The sequence below is a fragment of the Hibiscus syriacus genome, unplaced genomic scaffold (assembly GCF_006381635.1).
Source record: "Hibiscus syriacus cultivar Baekdansim isolate YM2019G1 unplaced genomic scaffold, ASM638163v2 tig00111779_pilon, whole genome shotgun sequence".
NCBI classification, from domain to species: Eukaryota; Viridiplantae; Streptophyta; class Magnoliopsida; order Malvales; family Malvaceae; genus Hibiscus; species Hibiscus syriacus.
Window position 1 is genome coordinate 1,997,685 of NW_024063176.1, and position 19,807 is coordinate 2,017,491.

General features: G+C 32.6%; 1 protein-coding gene and 1 pseudogene across 1 annotated transcript; one reads left to right on the plus strand and one right to left on the minus strand.

Annotated features, from left to right (window-relative positions):
• Positions 1–12,748: 12,748 nt before the first annotated feature.
• On the minus strand, positions 12,749–15,279 carry LOC120170346 (annotated as a pseudogene).
• Positions 15,280–16,091: 812 nt separating this feature from the next.
• LOC120170330 lies at positions 16,092–16,758 on the plus strand. The gene has a single exon (XM_039178289.1). The coding sequence runs from the start codon at positions 16,185–16,187 to the stop codon at positions 16,734–16,736; it is 552 nt and encodes a 183-aa protein (XP_039034220.1). The 5' UTR covers positions 16,092–16,184; the 3' UTR covers positions 16,737–16,758.
• Positions 16,759–19,807: the final 3,049 nt, after the last annotated feature.

Consider the following 19,807-nt stretch of genomic DNA (forward strand, 5'->3'; position numbering starts at 1 on the left):
CAATTTATCAAATTCCAGGATTTGAGAGTCGGCATGTATTCAAAGTTGATATCTACCATGGCTTGAACAGAGGGAATACGTTCTTCTCGGATTTTGTATGTTCGGAAAGAATCCATGTACCTATGGTAGAGTTCTTCTCTATGACGACCAGGCATATTAAAACAGGAGTTTAGAATGGTCATATTGGGATCGTTTGGATTTGGAGGTTGAGGAGGAATAGGATTAGGAGGTTGATTAGAACGACTCGAAGAGGACCTAGGATGTTTAGGGTTGGACATGGTTTAAGGAATGGAATGGGATAGGTAACCTGCAAATTGAAAAACATGTATGCAATATAATCAATCCCAAAACTCAATTGAGTCCGCAATAATTCAAGGTTCTCTAAACTGAATTCTAATGGGCAAGATTTTGAAAACTATTTGAAAAATCATAATATGTATAGTTTTCATGAAAATAACACAATTAAATAAAAAAAATCAATAGTTTTCGAAACTAATTTTTTTTAAATTTCGAAATTCTAAGAACATTTTGAAAATTGTTTTTTTTTGACGAAATTGATTGTGAAATATGGTTTAGAATCATAATATCATCAATGCTCGATATAATGTTCATCCTAGAACTAATCTAAACTAGTTCTAAAATCAAAATTTGATAAAATAGGGGTTTTTAGAAAAATACATTGAAAATTTTGGATTTGTGAGAATGAGATGTTGTTTTGCACGATTTAATGATGTTAGCAGGATTTGGAGATATAATGCTCGAAGATTCTGAATTTAAAACGATGATTTTGGGTAAATAGAGAGTATAGGGTGAGAGAGGGATGAATGATAGCTTGAGAGTGTTTTAAAGGGTTTTGAGAAAATAAAGAAGAAACAGGGTTTTTAACCAAAAACCCGACGGATGCATCGATACATGGCTCTGTGCATCGATGCACATTCAAGGCGTGCATCGGTGTATCTTCATGATATATCGATGCACATTCATAGAGATGCATCGATGCACCTTCATAGTGTATCGATGCATTATGTACAAAAATGTCAAAAATTTGTTTTAAACACTTAAAATGCTAAATAATTTAGCTCTAGTGGTATTAGCAACTCATATATTGAAAATTAATCATGTTCAATCAATCAATTTTATCTTTTAAACTACATTTGAACATATAATTAATTTTCACCAAAGATCATAAACTCCCCCTAACTAACAGCAAAGAATACAATCAAAATTATTATTATTATAAGCATTTTTCATTTATTCTTAAAAGTGCTAAAATTAATTTAAACATTAAGTGAAGATAGGTCAGTTAAACCTAATTCTCTCCTAAGTGTCCAAAATCTTTCTTTGTCTAAGGGTTTTGTAAAGATATCTGCTAATTGGTGTAAAGTATCAACAAATTCTAGAACTGCATCTTCCTTAGCGACATGGTCTCTAATGAAGTGATGTCAAATTTCAATATGCTTAGTTCTAGAGTGTTGGATGGATTTTTAGTGAGACAAATAGCACTAGTATTGTCATACTTGATAGGAATAGTACCTACTTCAATTCCATAATCAAAAAGTTGTTGTTTCAACCATAAAACTTGTGCACAACAACTACCGGCTGAAATGTATTCCGCTTTAGTGGTAGATAATGCAACACAATTTTGTTTCTTTGAAAACCAAGAAATCAACATATTTCCAAGGAATTGGCAAGTATCGGAGGTGCTTTTCCTATCTAATTTACATTCTCCATAATCTGCATCATAGAAGGCATGTAAGCTAAAGCTAGAGTCTCTAGGATACCAAAGTCCTAAACTAGGAGTGTCCTTAAGGTATCTAAAGATTTTCTTAACAGCTAGTAAATGTGATTCCTTAGGACATGATTGAAATCTAGCACATAAGCAAACACTAAACATAATGTCCGGTCTACTTGCTGTTAAATAAAGCAAAGATCCAATCATTGACCTATATAATTTAACATCCACACATTTACCTCCTTCATCTTTGTCAAGCTTTGTAGATGAGCTCATTGGAGTGTCATGAGGTTTCTCATTTTCCAGTCCAAACTTCTTTAGCATATCTTTGACGTACTTAGCTTGATTGATGAATATGACATCTTTTCTTTGCTTGATTTGGAGTCCCAAGAAAAATGAGAGCTCCCCCATCATGCTCATCTCGAATTCACTTTGCATTAGCTTAGAAAATTCTTGGCAAAGAACATCATTAGTAGAACCAAAAATTATATCATCAACATAAATTTGAACTACTAATAAACCTTTACCTTTATGCTTTAAAAACAATGTAGTGTTAACCTTCCCTTTTGAAAAACCTTTTTCAATTAAAAAGTTTGACAATCTTTCTTACCAAGCTCAAGGAGCTTGTTTTAAACCATAAAGCGCTTTTGTCAATTTAAGAACATGATTTGGAAATTTTGAATCTTAAAAACCAAGAGGTTGTTCCACATACACTTCTTCTTTTATAAAACCATTTAAAAATACACTTTTAACATCTATTTGATATAATTTGAATTCATTGAAATATGCAAATGCTAATAATATTCTAATTGCTTTCATCCTAGCTACGAGAGCGTATGTTTCATCATAGTCTATGCCTTCTTCTTGAGTATACCCTTGAGCAACAAGTCTAGCCTTATTTCTCACTATATTACCATTTTCATCAAGCTTATTTCTAAATACTCATCTAGTACCTACAGTAGACTTATTACTAGGCCTTTCAACTAATGTACATACTTTACTTCTCTCAAATTGATTTAACTCTTCTTGCATAGCCATAATTCAATGTTCATCATTTAATGCTTCTTTAATATTCTTAGGCTCTATGCATGAGATAAATGTCACATAATTACAAATATTTCTAAGAGAATATCGAGTTGTTACCCCTTTGGATGGATCACCTATTATTTCACCATCCTTGACATAGTTGTATTCCCTTGGGTAAGAGACTTCCCTTTCTTCAATGGTTGGATTCTCGAGAGGATCTTGAGTTTCCTCATCTTTCTTTTCTTCCTTTGATGATGGTTCTCCAACGTCATGTCCAACGTCATGTCCAACGTCATTTATGTTTATAATACCTACATCATCATTCACACAAGAATCCTTCCTCGGAAGGGGATTATCATCGAAAACAACATGTATAGACTCTTCTACAACTAAAGTTCTTTTATTAAATACTCGATAAGCTTTAGAATTTAAGGAATAACTCAGGTATATCTAGAATAGTCATCTACCAATACAAATGTATATTGTTTTCCACTCAAGCTAGTAGTTCTAGATGGCCCAAAAAGATCTAAATGGATCGATTGTAATACTCTACTAGTGGATACGTCATTAATGGATGTAAAAGAAATTCGCTTTTGTTTTCCTTTAACACAAGCATCACAGATTTTATCATTATCAAATTTTAGTTTAGGCAACCCTCGAACTAAATCTCCTTGAATTAACAGTTGCAAAACACTCATACTAGCATGTCCTAGTCTCCTATGCCATAACCAACTATCATGCTCATTCTTAGCAACTAGGCATAAATTAGTCATATATATAGAATCTAAATGCACCATGTAAATGTTTCATATTCTATTACCAACAAGCATAATCCGATTAGATGCAATTTCAATGACTTTACAACCATTAATATCAAACATGACATTGAATCCCTTATCGCACAATTGACTAAATTCAATAGATTATGCTTTAATCCATTCACATATAAAACATTCTTAATTTGTATGGAAGAGGTATTACCTATAATGCATATACTTTCAATGTGACCTTTTGAGTTATGATCAAAGGTCACCTCTCCTCCATTTTTGGCGTTAAGCTCTATGAACCAACTTTTGTCTCTGGTCATGCGTCTTGAGCATCCACTATCAAGGTACCATGAGTTTGAATTTATTTCCTGTGCCTTGTATCAATGCTCCTTTTTACTACAAACATAGATTAATTTTTTATTTTTGGTACCCAAATTCTTTTGGGTCCATATTCGTTAGTTTCCAAAATCCTAGACCCCTTAGGTATCCATTTGTGTAGGATATCCTTATCTTTAGTAGTAATGAGTTATTTAGGAACCCATATACTTTTAGCGACTTTTCCATTAGAGGTTCTTTGGGGACCTCTATGATTGTAGTTTTTAAAACTTTTTCAAACAAAGTTGGATTTTGAATTTTCTCCATTTTCAAAACGTTTTGTTCCAACTTTATCAAAAGAAGCTTTAAGATCATCAATTTTCTTTTGATGATCATCATTGACCTTTGAAAGTAAGTTTTGCAAATCAAAATTTTTCTTTTCAAACTCTTCTAGTTTGATTTGCAAATTTTTTATTTTACTTTCAAGATCATTATTGGTCTTGGATATGAGATTATTTTTATTTTTCAATTTCAAAATATCATTTTTATACTTTAAAAATAACTTCTCATAATCTGAAGCCAACCCATTATATTCCTCTAATAGCTCATCAAACGAATAATCTTCAAAATTAAATGAGATAGAGGTTACCTAAGAATATTCCCTGAATGCCATCAAGCACAAGTTTGGTACTTCTTGTTCCTCTTCATTGGAACCTTCTTCATCGCTCCATGTAGCCACATGAGCCTTGTGCTTCTTTTTAGATTGACTTTTTTTCTTTAATTGAGGGCAATCGTATTTGATATACCCCGGCTTTTTGCATTTGTAGCAAATGATCGGGTCCTTCTCTTTTGGTTCAGTTTTGAAGCCTTCATTTCGTTTGAATTTTCTTCCTCAGTTGGGCCTCATTAATTTTCTGAACCGTTTGGCAAATAATGACATTTCCTCGTCGTCGTCATCTTCATCCAAATCACTCTCATCTTCTGTGGATTTGAGAGAAACTCCAACGTTCTTCTTCTTTTCCTTCGGTATCTCATCAGTCTTATCGAGGTCTACCTCATCTTGAAGCATCACTTCATGAGTGAGGAGTGAACTGATTAGTTCTTCAAGGGTTAAGGACTTTAAGTTCTTAGCCTCGATGATAGCCGTCTTCTTTGATTGCCACGATTTTTGAAGTGAGTAAACCAACTTCCTCACAAGCTTTTCATTTGGAATGATCTCTCCATATGATTTGAGACCATTGACAATCGTGGAAAATCTATCCGTTATAGCTTTGATGTCATTATCCGGTTTAATCATGAAATTTTCAAAACTATGAGTTAGAAGACTAATTTTAGATTCTTTTACCTCGTCGGTGCCTTTATGAGTGACTTGTAGTTTGTCTCATATTTCCTTGGTGGTTGTACAAGATGAAACTCTCCCGTATTTATCCGGTCCAAGAGCACAAAAGATAATATGGATGGCTTTGGAGTTGAGCTGGAACATTCTTGTTTCTCCTTCACTCTACAATCTTGAATGAGTGAAAGGTTTGAAGTATCCATCTTCTATAATATTTCATGCTCTCATATCACTTTCTTGAATGAAATACATCATTATATTCTTCTAATAAGCATAATTAGCTCCATTAAAGAAAGGAGGCTTGTTAACGGGCAATGAATCAAGACCGAAGTCAGAGTTTGAAGTGGAGGCCATTGATGACTTGATTATCGATGTAACTCTTCCTGAATCGACTCAAGAGGTGATTAAACCTTCAAATGAGTGATGCTCTAATATCAATTATTGAGTTAATCGATTGAAGGAATCGGCCAAGAGGGGGTGAATTGACAATTAAAAATTTGGTGGAAGCTTTTGCATAAAATTAAAAGTAATTTGCATAGCGATTTAGAGTGGTTAGACTTTCTCAACCAAAGTCTACGTCCACTACCTTATCTATCCACACTAAGGATTTTCCAACAAATTCACTAATTTGTTTTTCTTTTGAGGACAAAGAGATAACCTTGCAACTCCCTCAAGAATATACCCCAATTCTTGAGAACACTCTTTCTCAAAGAGAAGATTACGAATTCGCAAACTTAATGAAAAACCTCACAAGGCAAATGTGTTTGCACAATTCTAGAACAAAGAAAGAACACTCAAGAATAATACAATTGAGCATAATAAGTGTTCTTGAAAGCAAAAATGAATATTGAATGAAATAGGCTTGAAAATGCTCAAACTTGAGGTTAGATGCTTTCTCTTTGATTCTCTCTTGATTGTTGTATCTTGTTGTTGATCAATGGATTATAAGCTTGTTTAAATACTCCTTCAATTGATTCTGAACGTTGGGGATGATTAGTGGAGTCAATGGAGCCATTTAAGTGTGAAAACAATTAATAAAATCAGTTAGGAGCGTGTGTGCATCGATGCATAAGGCTAGTGCATTGGTACATTATGTGTAAAATTCAAATATTTCAATCATTGGAAGACTTAGTGCATCGGTACATTGAGGGTACATCAATGCATAAAACACATTCGGTGTTTTAAAATAGCCTGAGTGCATCGATGCATAGCTTGTGCATCGGTGCATTGAATACCTTTGATGTTTCTATTTGTTCAAGAGTGGATCGATGCATATAGAGTGCATCGGTACACTAAATGCATTCGAAATTCAATTTAATTGTGAGTACATCGATGCATGGACTAGTGCATCGGTACATCTCATTGAAAATTGAATTTTTGGCTTGGTTTTGGTTTGAAATATTTTGTTAAAATTATTTTAAAAATATTTTAAGTATAAAACACAACTTTACACTTTAGTAAGGATTGAAATTGAACTTTGAAAGACTCGGAGTAATATTTTGATATTTGAATAAATATATCGAATATACTTTAGAAAATCTTATGTAAAATCTTAAAATTCATTTAACATAATTTGTTATATCGAAACATCAAAATGTTTTCAACACACTTTATGAAATATGTCTTTTGATTAGACTCCGTGACATAGAATTGAAGATGAGCTTTAATGCAGTACTCTTTGATTGCTAGTTGTGCCTCTTTTTTGTTTCAAATTGAGACCCAATCGCCAACTCATATGATCGTTCGTCTGAAGAACCCAATGGAGAACACATAACTTAATGGAGAACACATAACTCTGGCATATCATAGATTTTAGGATTTCACATAGCATCGTAGTTAATGTCATACATTGTAACTGGATGATGATACCGAGGCAAATCATGGTGAGGTATTTCAGGTTGAGGGTGTGTTTGTGCCCAAAAATTTGGAACATTCTGCAATCCTTGACATCATGAAATAGATGCCTCCCATACATCAAGCTCAACATCCAAACCTTGTCCCTCTGAAGTACCCTCAAAAGCATCAGAATCATCAATTAATGGTATATCATCATCTTTCTGCAATTGAACAATATCTTCATAATTCTCGCTAAATTCAGCAAGGCTTTCACAAAACCGTCCAACAAGGTTATCATCGGCAATACTTGTATGTGGTTCATAGGGTCATGTTTCTTCTGTTCGTGGTACTGGTATTGTTGAGGTTGAAATATTTGTTGTAATCGTGGTTTTGACATAAATCTCGATCATATTATTATTTGATGATTGATAAAGTTTAACCATAAAGCGACATCGTCATTATCATCAAGTTTGACTATTCTATATGTGATTGGATTTAAGGATATCATGTGCTGATAACTTAAACATGAAACAGAAGCTTCATGTTTCTCTTAATTTTTTTCTTCATTTGGCGATGAGATACATCTAGAGGGAACATCATGTTAATGAGCCTATGTGACTTAAGCACAACACCATCATCAGTGCGTAGAATTTCGCCATTGTAATGAACAACTGTGAAAAATTTGTTGTTCATTGTTTGAAATGTATTTCGTTAGATGAAATGAGTGCGTTGTATAAAAGATTGAAGATGAGCTACACTATTTTAAATCCATGCCTTGTAGATAATCTACACTATTCACATCTTTTTCTTGTTATTGACATTTCACATCAACTCAGATAAACTGAAATATTTTAGAGAATCAAGGAATCTGCACTATTCATGTTATTTTCTTGTTATTGACATTTCACATCAACTCAGATAAACTGAAATATTTTAGAGAACCAAGGAATTTACACTATTCTCGTCCTTTTCTTGTCATTGATATTTCACATCAACTCAGATAAACTGAAATAATTTCCACTGAAATCAGAGAATTTACATTATTCACGACCATTGCTTGTCATTGACATTTCACATTAACTCAGATAAACTAAAATATTTTAGAGAATCAGGGAATCTATACTATTCACGTCCTTTTCTTGTCACTGATATTTTACATCAACTTAGATAAATTGAAATAATTTCCATTAAAATCAAAGAATCAATATTATTCACGTCATTTGTTTTTTAGAGTTAAATTGTTAACGAGATAATGATATAGATTTTTCAAAATTAGTTTAATTAAAAAGTGACTGCTACCATATTTGTTTACATAGTTTTCAAAGTTAGTTTAATTAAAAGTAAAATTAATGACAAATTTTAGAAACATTTAAGGGTGAACGCATATATATTATTGATAAAAAAATTATACAATTAAATGTCAAGTACATAGTTCACTCAATTTCTTGTCAATCTTGAGTAATTATTTATATATGATAATAAAAATAAATTATAACATAAGTAACTTTACTTAAGTAAACAAAAATAATACTTATATTTGTGCAATTCTTACTGATGTCGAGGATTAGTAGAATAGTAATGATGTGGTGCTCGTCGAGGAGTATTAAAAATTACTCCACCACTTTGATTTTCATCTTCAGGTGAAAACGATTGAGTATTCAATGTATTCGACGCCATCATTGATGTCATCGACTCAAATTGTACACCGAAATCACCACGAGATTGGTCGTATTGAAGAATATCATCACATGCACCACTTGCTCTAATTTCTTGTGTCAAAAATTGTTCTGAATGTGGCACTTGATCCCAGGAACTTCCTACCCACACTGATTGACTCCCCATCGATGCTTGATATGGAGCGTAACCACCATAACTTGTTGAGATGGATAATAATCGGCGGAAACATAAAATGAAGATGATGATTTTTAGTGTATGCATATTTTGCCTTCATTTACCATACAGATCGATCCTCCAACGTTGTCAAGTATGGTTTCTCATTTGCTTCATAATTTTGGAGGTAGGGAGAAACTGTGAAATCAAATCGGGTTAAACCTCAGAACGATTAGGCAAATGTAAATGCATCTCATGCCATTGTTGTATGAATATAACATGCTTCTTCGGTCAATCTTCCGTATGCTTCCCGCGCGCATCTATTTTATAGAAATTGTCCATGTTATATATGGACATTTCCATCGGTTGGTGAAACCCAAATTGTCACAAAACTTTATCAGCGACATGGATCTCAACAATTGCGAAATGGAGCAATGGTGTTACGGTACACCATGTCTCTGCTCCTTCAAAGAATAATGGCGCTAGACACCGTTGGATCTCCGACGCACAATACGACAACTAATTAAACTGTCAAAAGTATTATGTTAGTATAATTAAAGAATTAATATTATAAATTTCAATGTTAATGGAAAAATTATTAATATTTATTGTATATCTATCGGCGATATCGATCCTCGTCCAGATATCTACTTTGGTTGCACCTGATAACTTTGTATCGGTTATTCGGTGTGGCCATCTAAACCAAAAAAAATAACAACTATATTATTTAATGTCATTTTCAAAATATTTAAATAAATATTATAAAATATCAAAATTTTAAATATAGGAATTTACCTTGCGGCGAGATGAAACTCTATAGGAGCATATGTAATAGGCGTAAAAAAGGGAGACGATACCACACCCATGATTGGAGAAAAACTAACCCACTACATCCGCTTTTTTCATCTAACCACTATGATCGCCTTGCAAAGTTCACGATACAAAAAAATCAAAATTGCAGAACCCCAACTATATTTGCGACATACAAGGAAATCGTTCAATACCAAAAGATATTGGGTGGGCTTCAAATTGTCTGATTTATCCGGTAACAAGATCCCTCAAATCAACATCATAAGATATACTCGGGATGCATATTTCTCCTCTTGCTCCATTGATTGTACATCTACTCTAAATTCTCTTTCCAACCACATCATCCGTATCAGTATCCCATCAATAACATCGGTTGGAGTTTTATTTCCCACTAAATCAGAAATAATTGCATCTCGCGCATAATTGTTGCTAAGAACCAATGACATATCATTAATCGGAACTCCAAGTTGATATACGACATCTTCTAATGTTATCACACTTCACCAGAAGAAAAATGAAATATATGTGTTTTTAGGCCTCCAACGCTCAATCAATGCTAATATTAGTGTCGGCATCAGCTTAAAACCACAAAGAAACGTCACTGCATATAATCCGGATTGTTGAAGACGAATACCTCATTCTTCTCGCTACAATTTGAAAATAAAATAATTAATACAATTATATAAATAATTATTATTAATACTATAATTTTGTCAAAACTAAAATGAAATAAAACAAATTAAATTTACCGTAGTCAACTCGGTCGACGAAATATAAACATCATCAAGACGTAATATTTCTTCTCTTGAAGCCATTTCAACACAAAATCTTTAACAAAAAAGTTTTTTTCTCTCTTAATAGAATGTTTGATTTCAAGTGAAAAATCAATCCAACTCAAACATCTATTTATACTACTCTATCCAACGGCTATAAACGACTAATTTTTTCAAATTGAAAATAGCCATTTGAACTGGCCACACTGCCATGACGAGTTCCATTGAATTTTAAAAAAAATTGATTGTTCGCCAACGGTCACCCAAAGGTCTAAAAGTTCAAATTTATACCCGTTGAAACTCGTAACGCCAGTGTGACGAGTTTCCTTTCCATTAAAATAATATATATATATATATATATATATATATATAATGGATGTTTTTTAAAATTCCAAAAAATATTTTTTTAGTCGGACTCGTCACGCGGGCATAATGAGTCTAATAATATATATTAAATATATTCGACTTATGATACTCATATCCCACAACCCATTAAAAAATTATATACCATGAAATTCGTCACGCTGGCATAACGAGTTTCAGCACCACTGTAGCCTTATTGAGCTAAATAATTGCGTCGCTTAGAATATTGCCCTAATTCTGCATTGGAAATAAAATTAAAGCGTAAAGAAACCGTTAAGTGGGTTAGATATGTAACGTTGGAGATTGGAGTTGTTGTGCTGCTGATGTTAACTTGCACTACTTCCAACAAATTCATCCCAGAATGGTAAGGAAATGTCATTCCTCAAAGGATTTGTTTTTAAAAGATCCTCAAAGGATCTTAGTTTGGGGAAGATGGAGCAGTTGTTGGGGATTTATGGAGGCTTACAACCTAGGATCGTAACAAATTAAATAAATAAACTGCAAAAGTTTATACTTCTCATTGTATAATCCTTTTAGTTTTTCTATATATATATATAATGATTAGTATTTAATTTATAGAAAGGATACTTTTAATTTTTTCAATTCATTTTTTTTCATTTATATAATCATATTCTAATCATCTATATAATCATATTCTAATCATTTGGTCTTACTTAAATGATTTAGCGTTTTATCTCGTTAGATCAATTAATAATTTATTTATTTATTAATCTAGGATGATTATTAGTGGTAGTATTTGTTCTAAAAATTCTCAATCATTTGATAATGAATACTTAAATACTCTGTTGTCATTGGTACTTGAACCTGAAATATCTAAGAATAACAACAATCTCTTTAACCATTAAAGTTGTTAGGTTCGTACTTTATTAATAATATGATATCATGTGTTTTGTTAATAATATATTCTTATCGCATACGATTAGCAATCGAAAGTTTTTTATTGGTTCGGTTAAAATAAAGAAAATCAAATAATCAACATAACTTATTAATTGATAAAAAGCCTTATATATTATTTATATTTAGTGTATATTTTAAATTTATTTAAAATAAAAATAATTCTACCATACTTATTATGTGGGCAAAATCAACCCAATAATCCAAGCAGGTAAATTATTTAGTCCAATAAGACGACCTAAATATTATTTTAGAATCTATGACATTTGCTATAGTGTTCGTGAAACTCATCACGCCCATGTGACGATTTTCATTAAATATATTAAAAAATAAAACTTGTCCTATGATATGAAAAAAATTGTATAAAACTTATCACACCGCATTATGAGTTTTAATTTTTTAATATAATTTATGAAACACGTCACGCCCACGAGACGAATTTCATGTGCACTGTAAAAATGTCATAGATACCAAAATAATTTGTCCGCTTGGATTATTAGGCTGATTTTGCCTCTTTTGTAAGTACAAAAATAATTCAAAAATTTTATTTAAAATAATTTTTTTCATAAAAATAATTTAATTAAAATTTTAAAAATATAAAATTAACTATTCTAAATGGTATTTATTTATACAAAAATACAAATAACAAATATAAACTTATAAACATATACTATTTATTTTTATATTTTAAATTTTACATACTTTCAAATTGTGATATCAAAATCAATAAAACACTTTTAAAATATACATTAAAAGTAAAAAAGAAACATTTGATGTAAACAATTATATTTGAATATATATATATATATATATAAATAACTATTGGTAGAATGGTAAAAGGTTTACCTACAAAATTCTTTAGCTTTGTGCTTAACTATAAAGATATTTTCACTTACTCTATTTAAAGATATATAAAAGCATGGAAAACAAAAATACATTTACAATATTTTTTATTAGATAATGTAAATACAAGTATTTTAGTAATTTTAAATTGAGTTGATGTTCAAGTTACCCGTGACACTAATCTCAGTTAGAATTTTACCGAACCCTGAAATTCCGTGCATTTACAGAATGCAAAGATGATCCACAACAAGGCCATACCACTCATTCATCCAAGATTAAAATCTAGGTCAGGTCCAGCATAGCTGTGAAATATACAGGTGTTTCTGGAATCTTGAGCAGTATAGACTTTATGCTTACGCATATGCCTCGAAACCTCGAACTCGGAAAACAAATGAGCCTATTTGGGACAAATTTGTATAAATAACCGTTAAGGTCAATGGCAGATCCATAAATATTTTTGAGGGCATGCACACATATATTAACTACACAATTTTTTTGTAAGTGGGTGACCACAAATAAATTCTCATGGTGGATACAACAACAGAAGAAAATTCAAATTTCAGGGTGAGCATTTGACTATCTTGAATAAAGGGTGCATCTGCCACTAATCGAGGTGCATACCTTAGCAGGAATTTAACCAGGTAAGACCGCTGCTCAGGATCGGCATGATGGTAGAGAGATGCCTCCACAGCAAGCGGCAATAATCACGTAGAGTAGCAGAACAATCAAGCATGTTAGCATGGCCCTGTTTGTACATGAAGGTGTATAAGTTCCTTTATGTGGCATTCAACATGCACCAAAGATGCAAGCTGCTTTCCTCGGTTTTCGACGAAAATGATCAGAAGTGACCACACAACTGACATTATTTGAAAAAAAAAATTATCTGACTTATTCCTTGGTTTGTCCCGTTATCCTTTTATGGCGAGCCTTGTACACGGTATACATCCTCAAAGTCTTAAAAGCTTGACCATTTTTATCAAACCAAATTGAGCACAAATAGAATAAGCTCAGTGGCAAAATGAAATCTCTAGGTTCCCTTGACATGCGAAGCCATTATTCACGATTTCGCTCCAAGATTATCGACAATAGAGGACCCATAAATCAGCTATTTGTCTATATTTTCTGTAAATATAATTCTATAAAAGAAGTTGGATGTATTTACAAGAGTTTCGCATTTTTCATCCAAAGTGCTTGATGAAGGCGTTTAGACTGTTTCTTGAAGTGAAATGCACCATCTTGCATCGTTTCCGTTTTGTCAACAAGAAGCTCAATCCTATCACCTCTCTCAAGTATCTTCTCAATGTTCTCCACCATAATTGCACGTATCTAAAATTGAATAAGAATCACAAATTCAGCGCACATTGATCATTTGATATGCTTCCATTCAATGAATAAAAATGATGTCAATACAGACAATCACAAACACAAATATTTTCGGAATAGATGTTGAACAACCGAAAGCTTTTTCTCAGCCAAACTAGTCATCACGATTGTATATTTTTTGTATATTTGATGATCAAAACTACGGCCTAGGAAGTCAATAGCCAAAAATAGGAAAATATATACTCGACTTAGAATGAAGAGCAAGTCAATTTGCAAACAATCAATCAACACATTTAAAGTCTAAGATAAAAAGGAAAGAAGAAAATGAAACTCCAAACAGATGAAGAGAAAATGAAGTTCCAGCCAACCAGTGCAAGATACTTGCCTCACCCACTTCACCTCTAACACGATTGAGAGTATCTGCACTTGGACTACTGGAGAAAAATTCCATTTGTTGGTGCAACACCCGTGAGAAGTGCATAGTGAGCCACTCTGCCATAGTTTTTCATGAACCTCATGTGAATATCCTACGAAAACAGAACTCTCCCTGCAGTGAAGCAGAATTGTTAATAGCGACTCATAATCATAATAATGTCAGGCCAGGAGTGTTTTAAGGCAACAAGTGCTTCGCAAAGTTCAAACTTTTGACGAGGCGAATATATTGAATCTCAACTAATTTATATACATAATCAACTCCATCTTTTTACATCATAAAGTGGGGAAATAACCCATCAAGCAAGAAGACAAAGATATTGAATCTCAACTCATTTATACATAAATTATGCATATCCTTCCCAGTTCCCATAGTTTATATAGCAAATACACTCCAATTTTATGTTCCTAAACATAGCACTAAAGCGATAAAAAAAAATTATAGCTAAATTAAATGGAAATTATATCGGTAATTCTACAATAAATCTTATTGACTACTTCAAAGAAATTAACATGAAGCGTGCATTTCAAGTGACGGACTTCAAAGAAATAATCATATTATTCACTATTCAATTTGTCAACCTAAAAATTTGAACTCCCAACGAAGCTAAAAATTGCATAATTCAGAAATAAATGAAGTCAAAGAAACGTACTTCCAAAGGTATCATTCGCCATACAGAGGAAAGTGAGGCTGTCCGATCTCAGTATATGAAAGATATAACGATCCTGCTATAAGCAGAGTCTTGAATCGGCCTCTTCCGGAAGCTTCTCGAGGATCCGTCGTGCCACCGCACCGGTATTCCCCGTTACGGCACTGAACTCCGCCAGAACCGCCGTACCTCGAGCTACCAACGCGTAGAGAATCGCCATCGAGAACCTTCTAATTTGTTTTTACTGGCTTCGAAGCTAATTGGATGGCGGGAGCGGGATCGAAGAGCTATTTTGATGCGTGGTTTTTGGGGATTAGTCTTAGTTTAACCAAACAGTATATTTTTCGCTAGTCGGAATTTAGAAAATTAAGCAAAAATAAGGCAAATTGTGCAATATCATTAATGTATGAGTTAATTTCACTATACATCCCCAAACTATAAGACATTCTAATTTGATCGCCAATTTATTAAATATTCCAATTGAACCCTAAATTATAACTCGTTCTAAATTAATTCTCAAGCTTTTGAATGTTCTAAATTCATCTTTAAATTATGACATTCATTCTAATTTAGTCCCTAATATTTTTAATATTATAATTTCATTCTCAATTTTTTTAAAATAGTCTGAAGTAATTAAAAAAATACTAGTATTCATTCAAAATCTTACAATTGACTATATACACATATTATGCGACATAACTACTCAAACTCAAATTTTAAAAAATAACATTTTTTCATTACTAAAATCGTTTAATAAATTCCATCCTCAATCTTTTAAATGTTTTTGAGAGACATTGCTAGAATATTCAAAAAAAATTGACATTCAATGGTCGGTAAATAAGAAGTTAAACGATTTTCACATGTATAGCATTAAAACAATGAAAATCACACTTTTTTTTTCTTTTTTTCTTACATGAGCTCTAGAATCTAAATGGCAGCTTATCATTGGTCAATCGATATTACAGATATCTCATTACGCCAACGTGTCTAATCTTCCCGAAAAACGTTGTTTTTGGCAGCTCCATACTTGATTCGCTCTCGTCTTTTTTTTAATTCCAAAAAGCACCCTTCTGAATCAAAGAAATAAATTGATAATGCAAGGATACTCTTGTAATTCCAACCTTTGTCTTCCATAAAAACTCTCTGTCCACTTTCCACCACCCTCCAGTTCTAGTCTCCGAACTTTCTGCAAAAAGTAGGATAAGGCTATCTTCGTAGTTTTCAGCTAAAAAGATGGGCAAAAAGGAAAAATGGAGCTGGACCTCCGCTTTTGTCGGAGCAGCATCGGCGACGGCGGTGGCTGCTCTCCTCAGCGCGAGACCGAAAGACCCGACTTTCCACCTCGTTTCAATCAAGCTCACTTCCTTCAAGCTCAATCTTCCAAACGTGGACGCCGATTTAATCCTGACAGTCCACGTCACCAATCCCAACGTAGCGCCCATCAGATACGGTTCGACCACCATGTCGATCTTCTACGAAGGGACGTTGCTCGGGGCGGCTCAGGTGAAAGCAGGGTCGCAGCGGCCGCGATCTTGTCAAGTGCTGAAGCTTCCGACTCGGCTCGACGGCATGGAGCTGGCTCACCACGCCAAGAAGTTTCTTGACGACGTGGGGAAGCGAGAGATGGTGCTTGATGCTAAGGTGGATATCGGAGGTAAAGCTAAGGTGTTATGGTGGGGTCATAGATTCAAAGTACACGTGGATAGTCATATTACCGTTGATCCTATTTTTCTTGACGTGATTGATCAGGAAAATAAATCCCAATTAGAGATTTTCCTTGTTTGAGTTCATGATTTATCTTTGTTTTTTGAATTTGAACTATGCTAAATAATTTTTTTTTGTCATGCTTTGACTATGTTTTAATTAAATTTTAATGAAATATTTGGTAATGTATAATATCAGGATCGTCGTTGTAACGTTTTTCGTTAAATGGATAGTTGTGAATTGTGATGGTGTTTTATGATTTATCTTTTTAAATTTAGACGTACAATTACTTAAAAAGATGATTTGAAATAGTGAAGTGAAGTGAAGAGAAAATGGTTTGATGTCTGTTATATATCTTTTAATTTTAATTTTTTTACAAAGAATCTCCTTCACATATTACACTAGGCTATATTTTTATTGTCATCTCCTTAAACATTTTCTAAAATTCTTCACATCATCCTATTAACTATGAGCTTTGGAGTAACATTTAAAGTACCTATATGATCTACGGATGGTTATGTTTATTCAACCTATCGATCTACATGTAGCCATTATTATTATAATTTTTATAACAATACTAAAAGTTTATATGTAAATCATCAAACAAGGCTAGAGAAGGGGATTCTCATATTGATCTTTCTTTAATTCATCATCTCTCTCTTTTTCATAGAATTACATGTTATGACTTTTCGTCTAAATTAAAAAGTATAAACCGTCAAGTTATCACAATACCACTTTTTTCTAGTCAATAAAGTTCAACGAAGAAAGAGATACAAAAGAGAGTTTTAATGGAAACCTCTTTTGGAGAGAGATGTTTTGATATTGTATATGAAATTTACTAAAATAAAGTAAAATTATTTTAAAGTCTAACGTATTATCTTACATTCCACTTGATTTATTAATAGAAGTGATCGAATATATCAAATTGTCTCATCTGAGTGAAAGAAAAACATATTAGAAGCTTACGACTCCAAAACTATAAGTGTAGAGTTGTACATTGCGATTATGATGTGTAATACAATGTCTCGTTAAGATGGAAAAACGAGATATTAATGATGTTTCGATATATTGATAAGTTAATATAACAATATTAGACAATGTCTTTTTTTATTTTTTATTTTTGCAAGTGATATTATATGATATTAAAAGTTAAAATCAAACCATAATAAAGTGTTAATACTCGAATTCAAATTAGTCAAATAAATCAAACATCACATTATTATATATATATGAAAGTTAAAAACATAATCAAAACAGAACTGGATCGAAAAATCCTTATATGGTACATGTTAAAAGCCTAAGACACCTTACAATCTTGTTCATTTTCCATAAAAGCTTTATCGCTTTAGCTGCTCCCTAAGCAAATTTTCTGCATTCTGATTTGCTGTTTTTTTACACACATTATGGTTTAATATTGGTTGATTTTTAGATTAAAATTGATTTATTTATTTCTATTCTATTTCAGTGTGATGTATAGTGATCACTACAGGGTAATCATAGTAATCATGAAATGAACGTAGAAATAGAAAACAAAATATGAGTTCTAGATTTAAATGTTTACAGATAATATTTTTTTTAAATTATTGAACATTTATGACATTTTATTGAGTAATACGTTGATGATTTCATGTGAAGTTGATTTAATCTTAAATGGTTAGCCTTTAATTCTATAAACTTTTAGTGCATAATAATTAGGGATGGCAACTCAACCCGAATCCGACGGGTTTCGACCTGACCCGACCCGATCGGTCGGATTTTTTAAAAAAAAATTCGGGTTCGGGTCGGGTCGGGGTTTTTTTTAAATGCACTGTTCGGGTCGGGTCGGGTTTAGGGTAAAAAAAATCCAACCCGACCCGACCCGAAAAATATATATAATTTTATCTTATATATTTAGGGATAATTACAATAATATCCCTCCATATATAATTTTTTTCAATTAAGTCACTGTTTTCATTGAATTAAAATATTTTTTTTATTTCGGGTCGGGTTTCTAAATCATATATTCGGGTCGGTCGGGTCGGGTGAAACATTAATTTTGTCGGGTCGGGTCGGGTCACGGGTGGAGAACCCTTTCTTCTCGGGTCGGGTCGGGTGGCCCAAAAACCCGACCCGACCCGACCCATTGCCATCCCTAATAATAATACTTACGCGACAGGCCAACCATATATCAATGAGGCAGTGTAACCAATTATATATCAATCAGTCGACAAAATCGACCATATAATAAAACTAGCACAAGTACATTAAGAACTTAAAACAAATAAAGACTTAATCGGGAAACTTAAGAGAAGATAACAATTTTTATTAATACAAAATACAATTACAAAACCACACACTTACCCCATACTTTTCTCTTATTTACCTCTAAGCTTTCTTTCTTTAACTCACACTTTTGACACTTTTTCCCTCTTTCTCACTCTTTTTTCAATGGCAAAACTCACCCTTATTTATAGATTTTAGTATCTATTGGATTGTTGACACATGTCAACATCTTAGTCATTTAATATTACAAAATATTCAGATTCTTCTAGTAGATAATTATATATATATAATATTAGATTATTTTACGGATACTTCTACACATCTATTATTCCCATATTATTCTAAAATATTCTTAAAATATATGTGTGTGATACTTATAGATTTTCCTAGCATTTGCATTGACTTTTAACAGTCTCCAAGTTTTGTAATGTGGGTTGGGTTGTATATTCCTTTCTATTGTATCAACACAGGTTCTTTGCTTCTGATATGGCTTAAATCGTCTTTCATTTACGGACGGTAATTTTGTTTCCGATTACATAATCTGGTTCTATTAAATGATACTTCGATTTCTTCTATTCCTGGAGAGCTTTTAGGTCCATGGTGTCTTGTCCTCTTGCGAACAACAGGGGCTTTCTTTCTTTCTTTTTTATCCACCACATTGTTGCAATTGTGGTTCAAAATCGATGCTGCCGTCTGTTGAATTTCGTGGATATCTTTCCTTGCTTGTTTTTTTTACAACCGAGTTCGTATGCTTGTAATTCAAACGGAAAAATATTATAGTTTGTGTCTAGATATTGCAAGTTGATATTGTTAAGCATCTCTTGCACTCAATCTCTGTTGTTTTCCTTCTGTTCTTTTTTGCCACTTCTGATGATCCGGTTCTGCTAAAT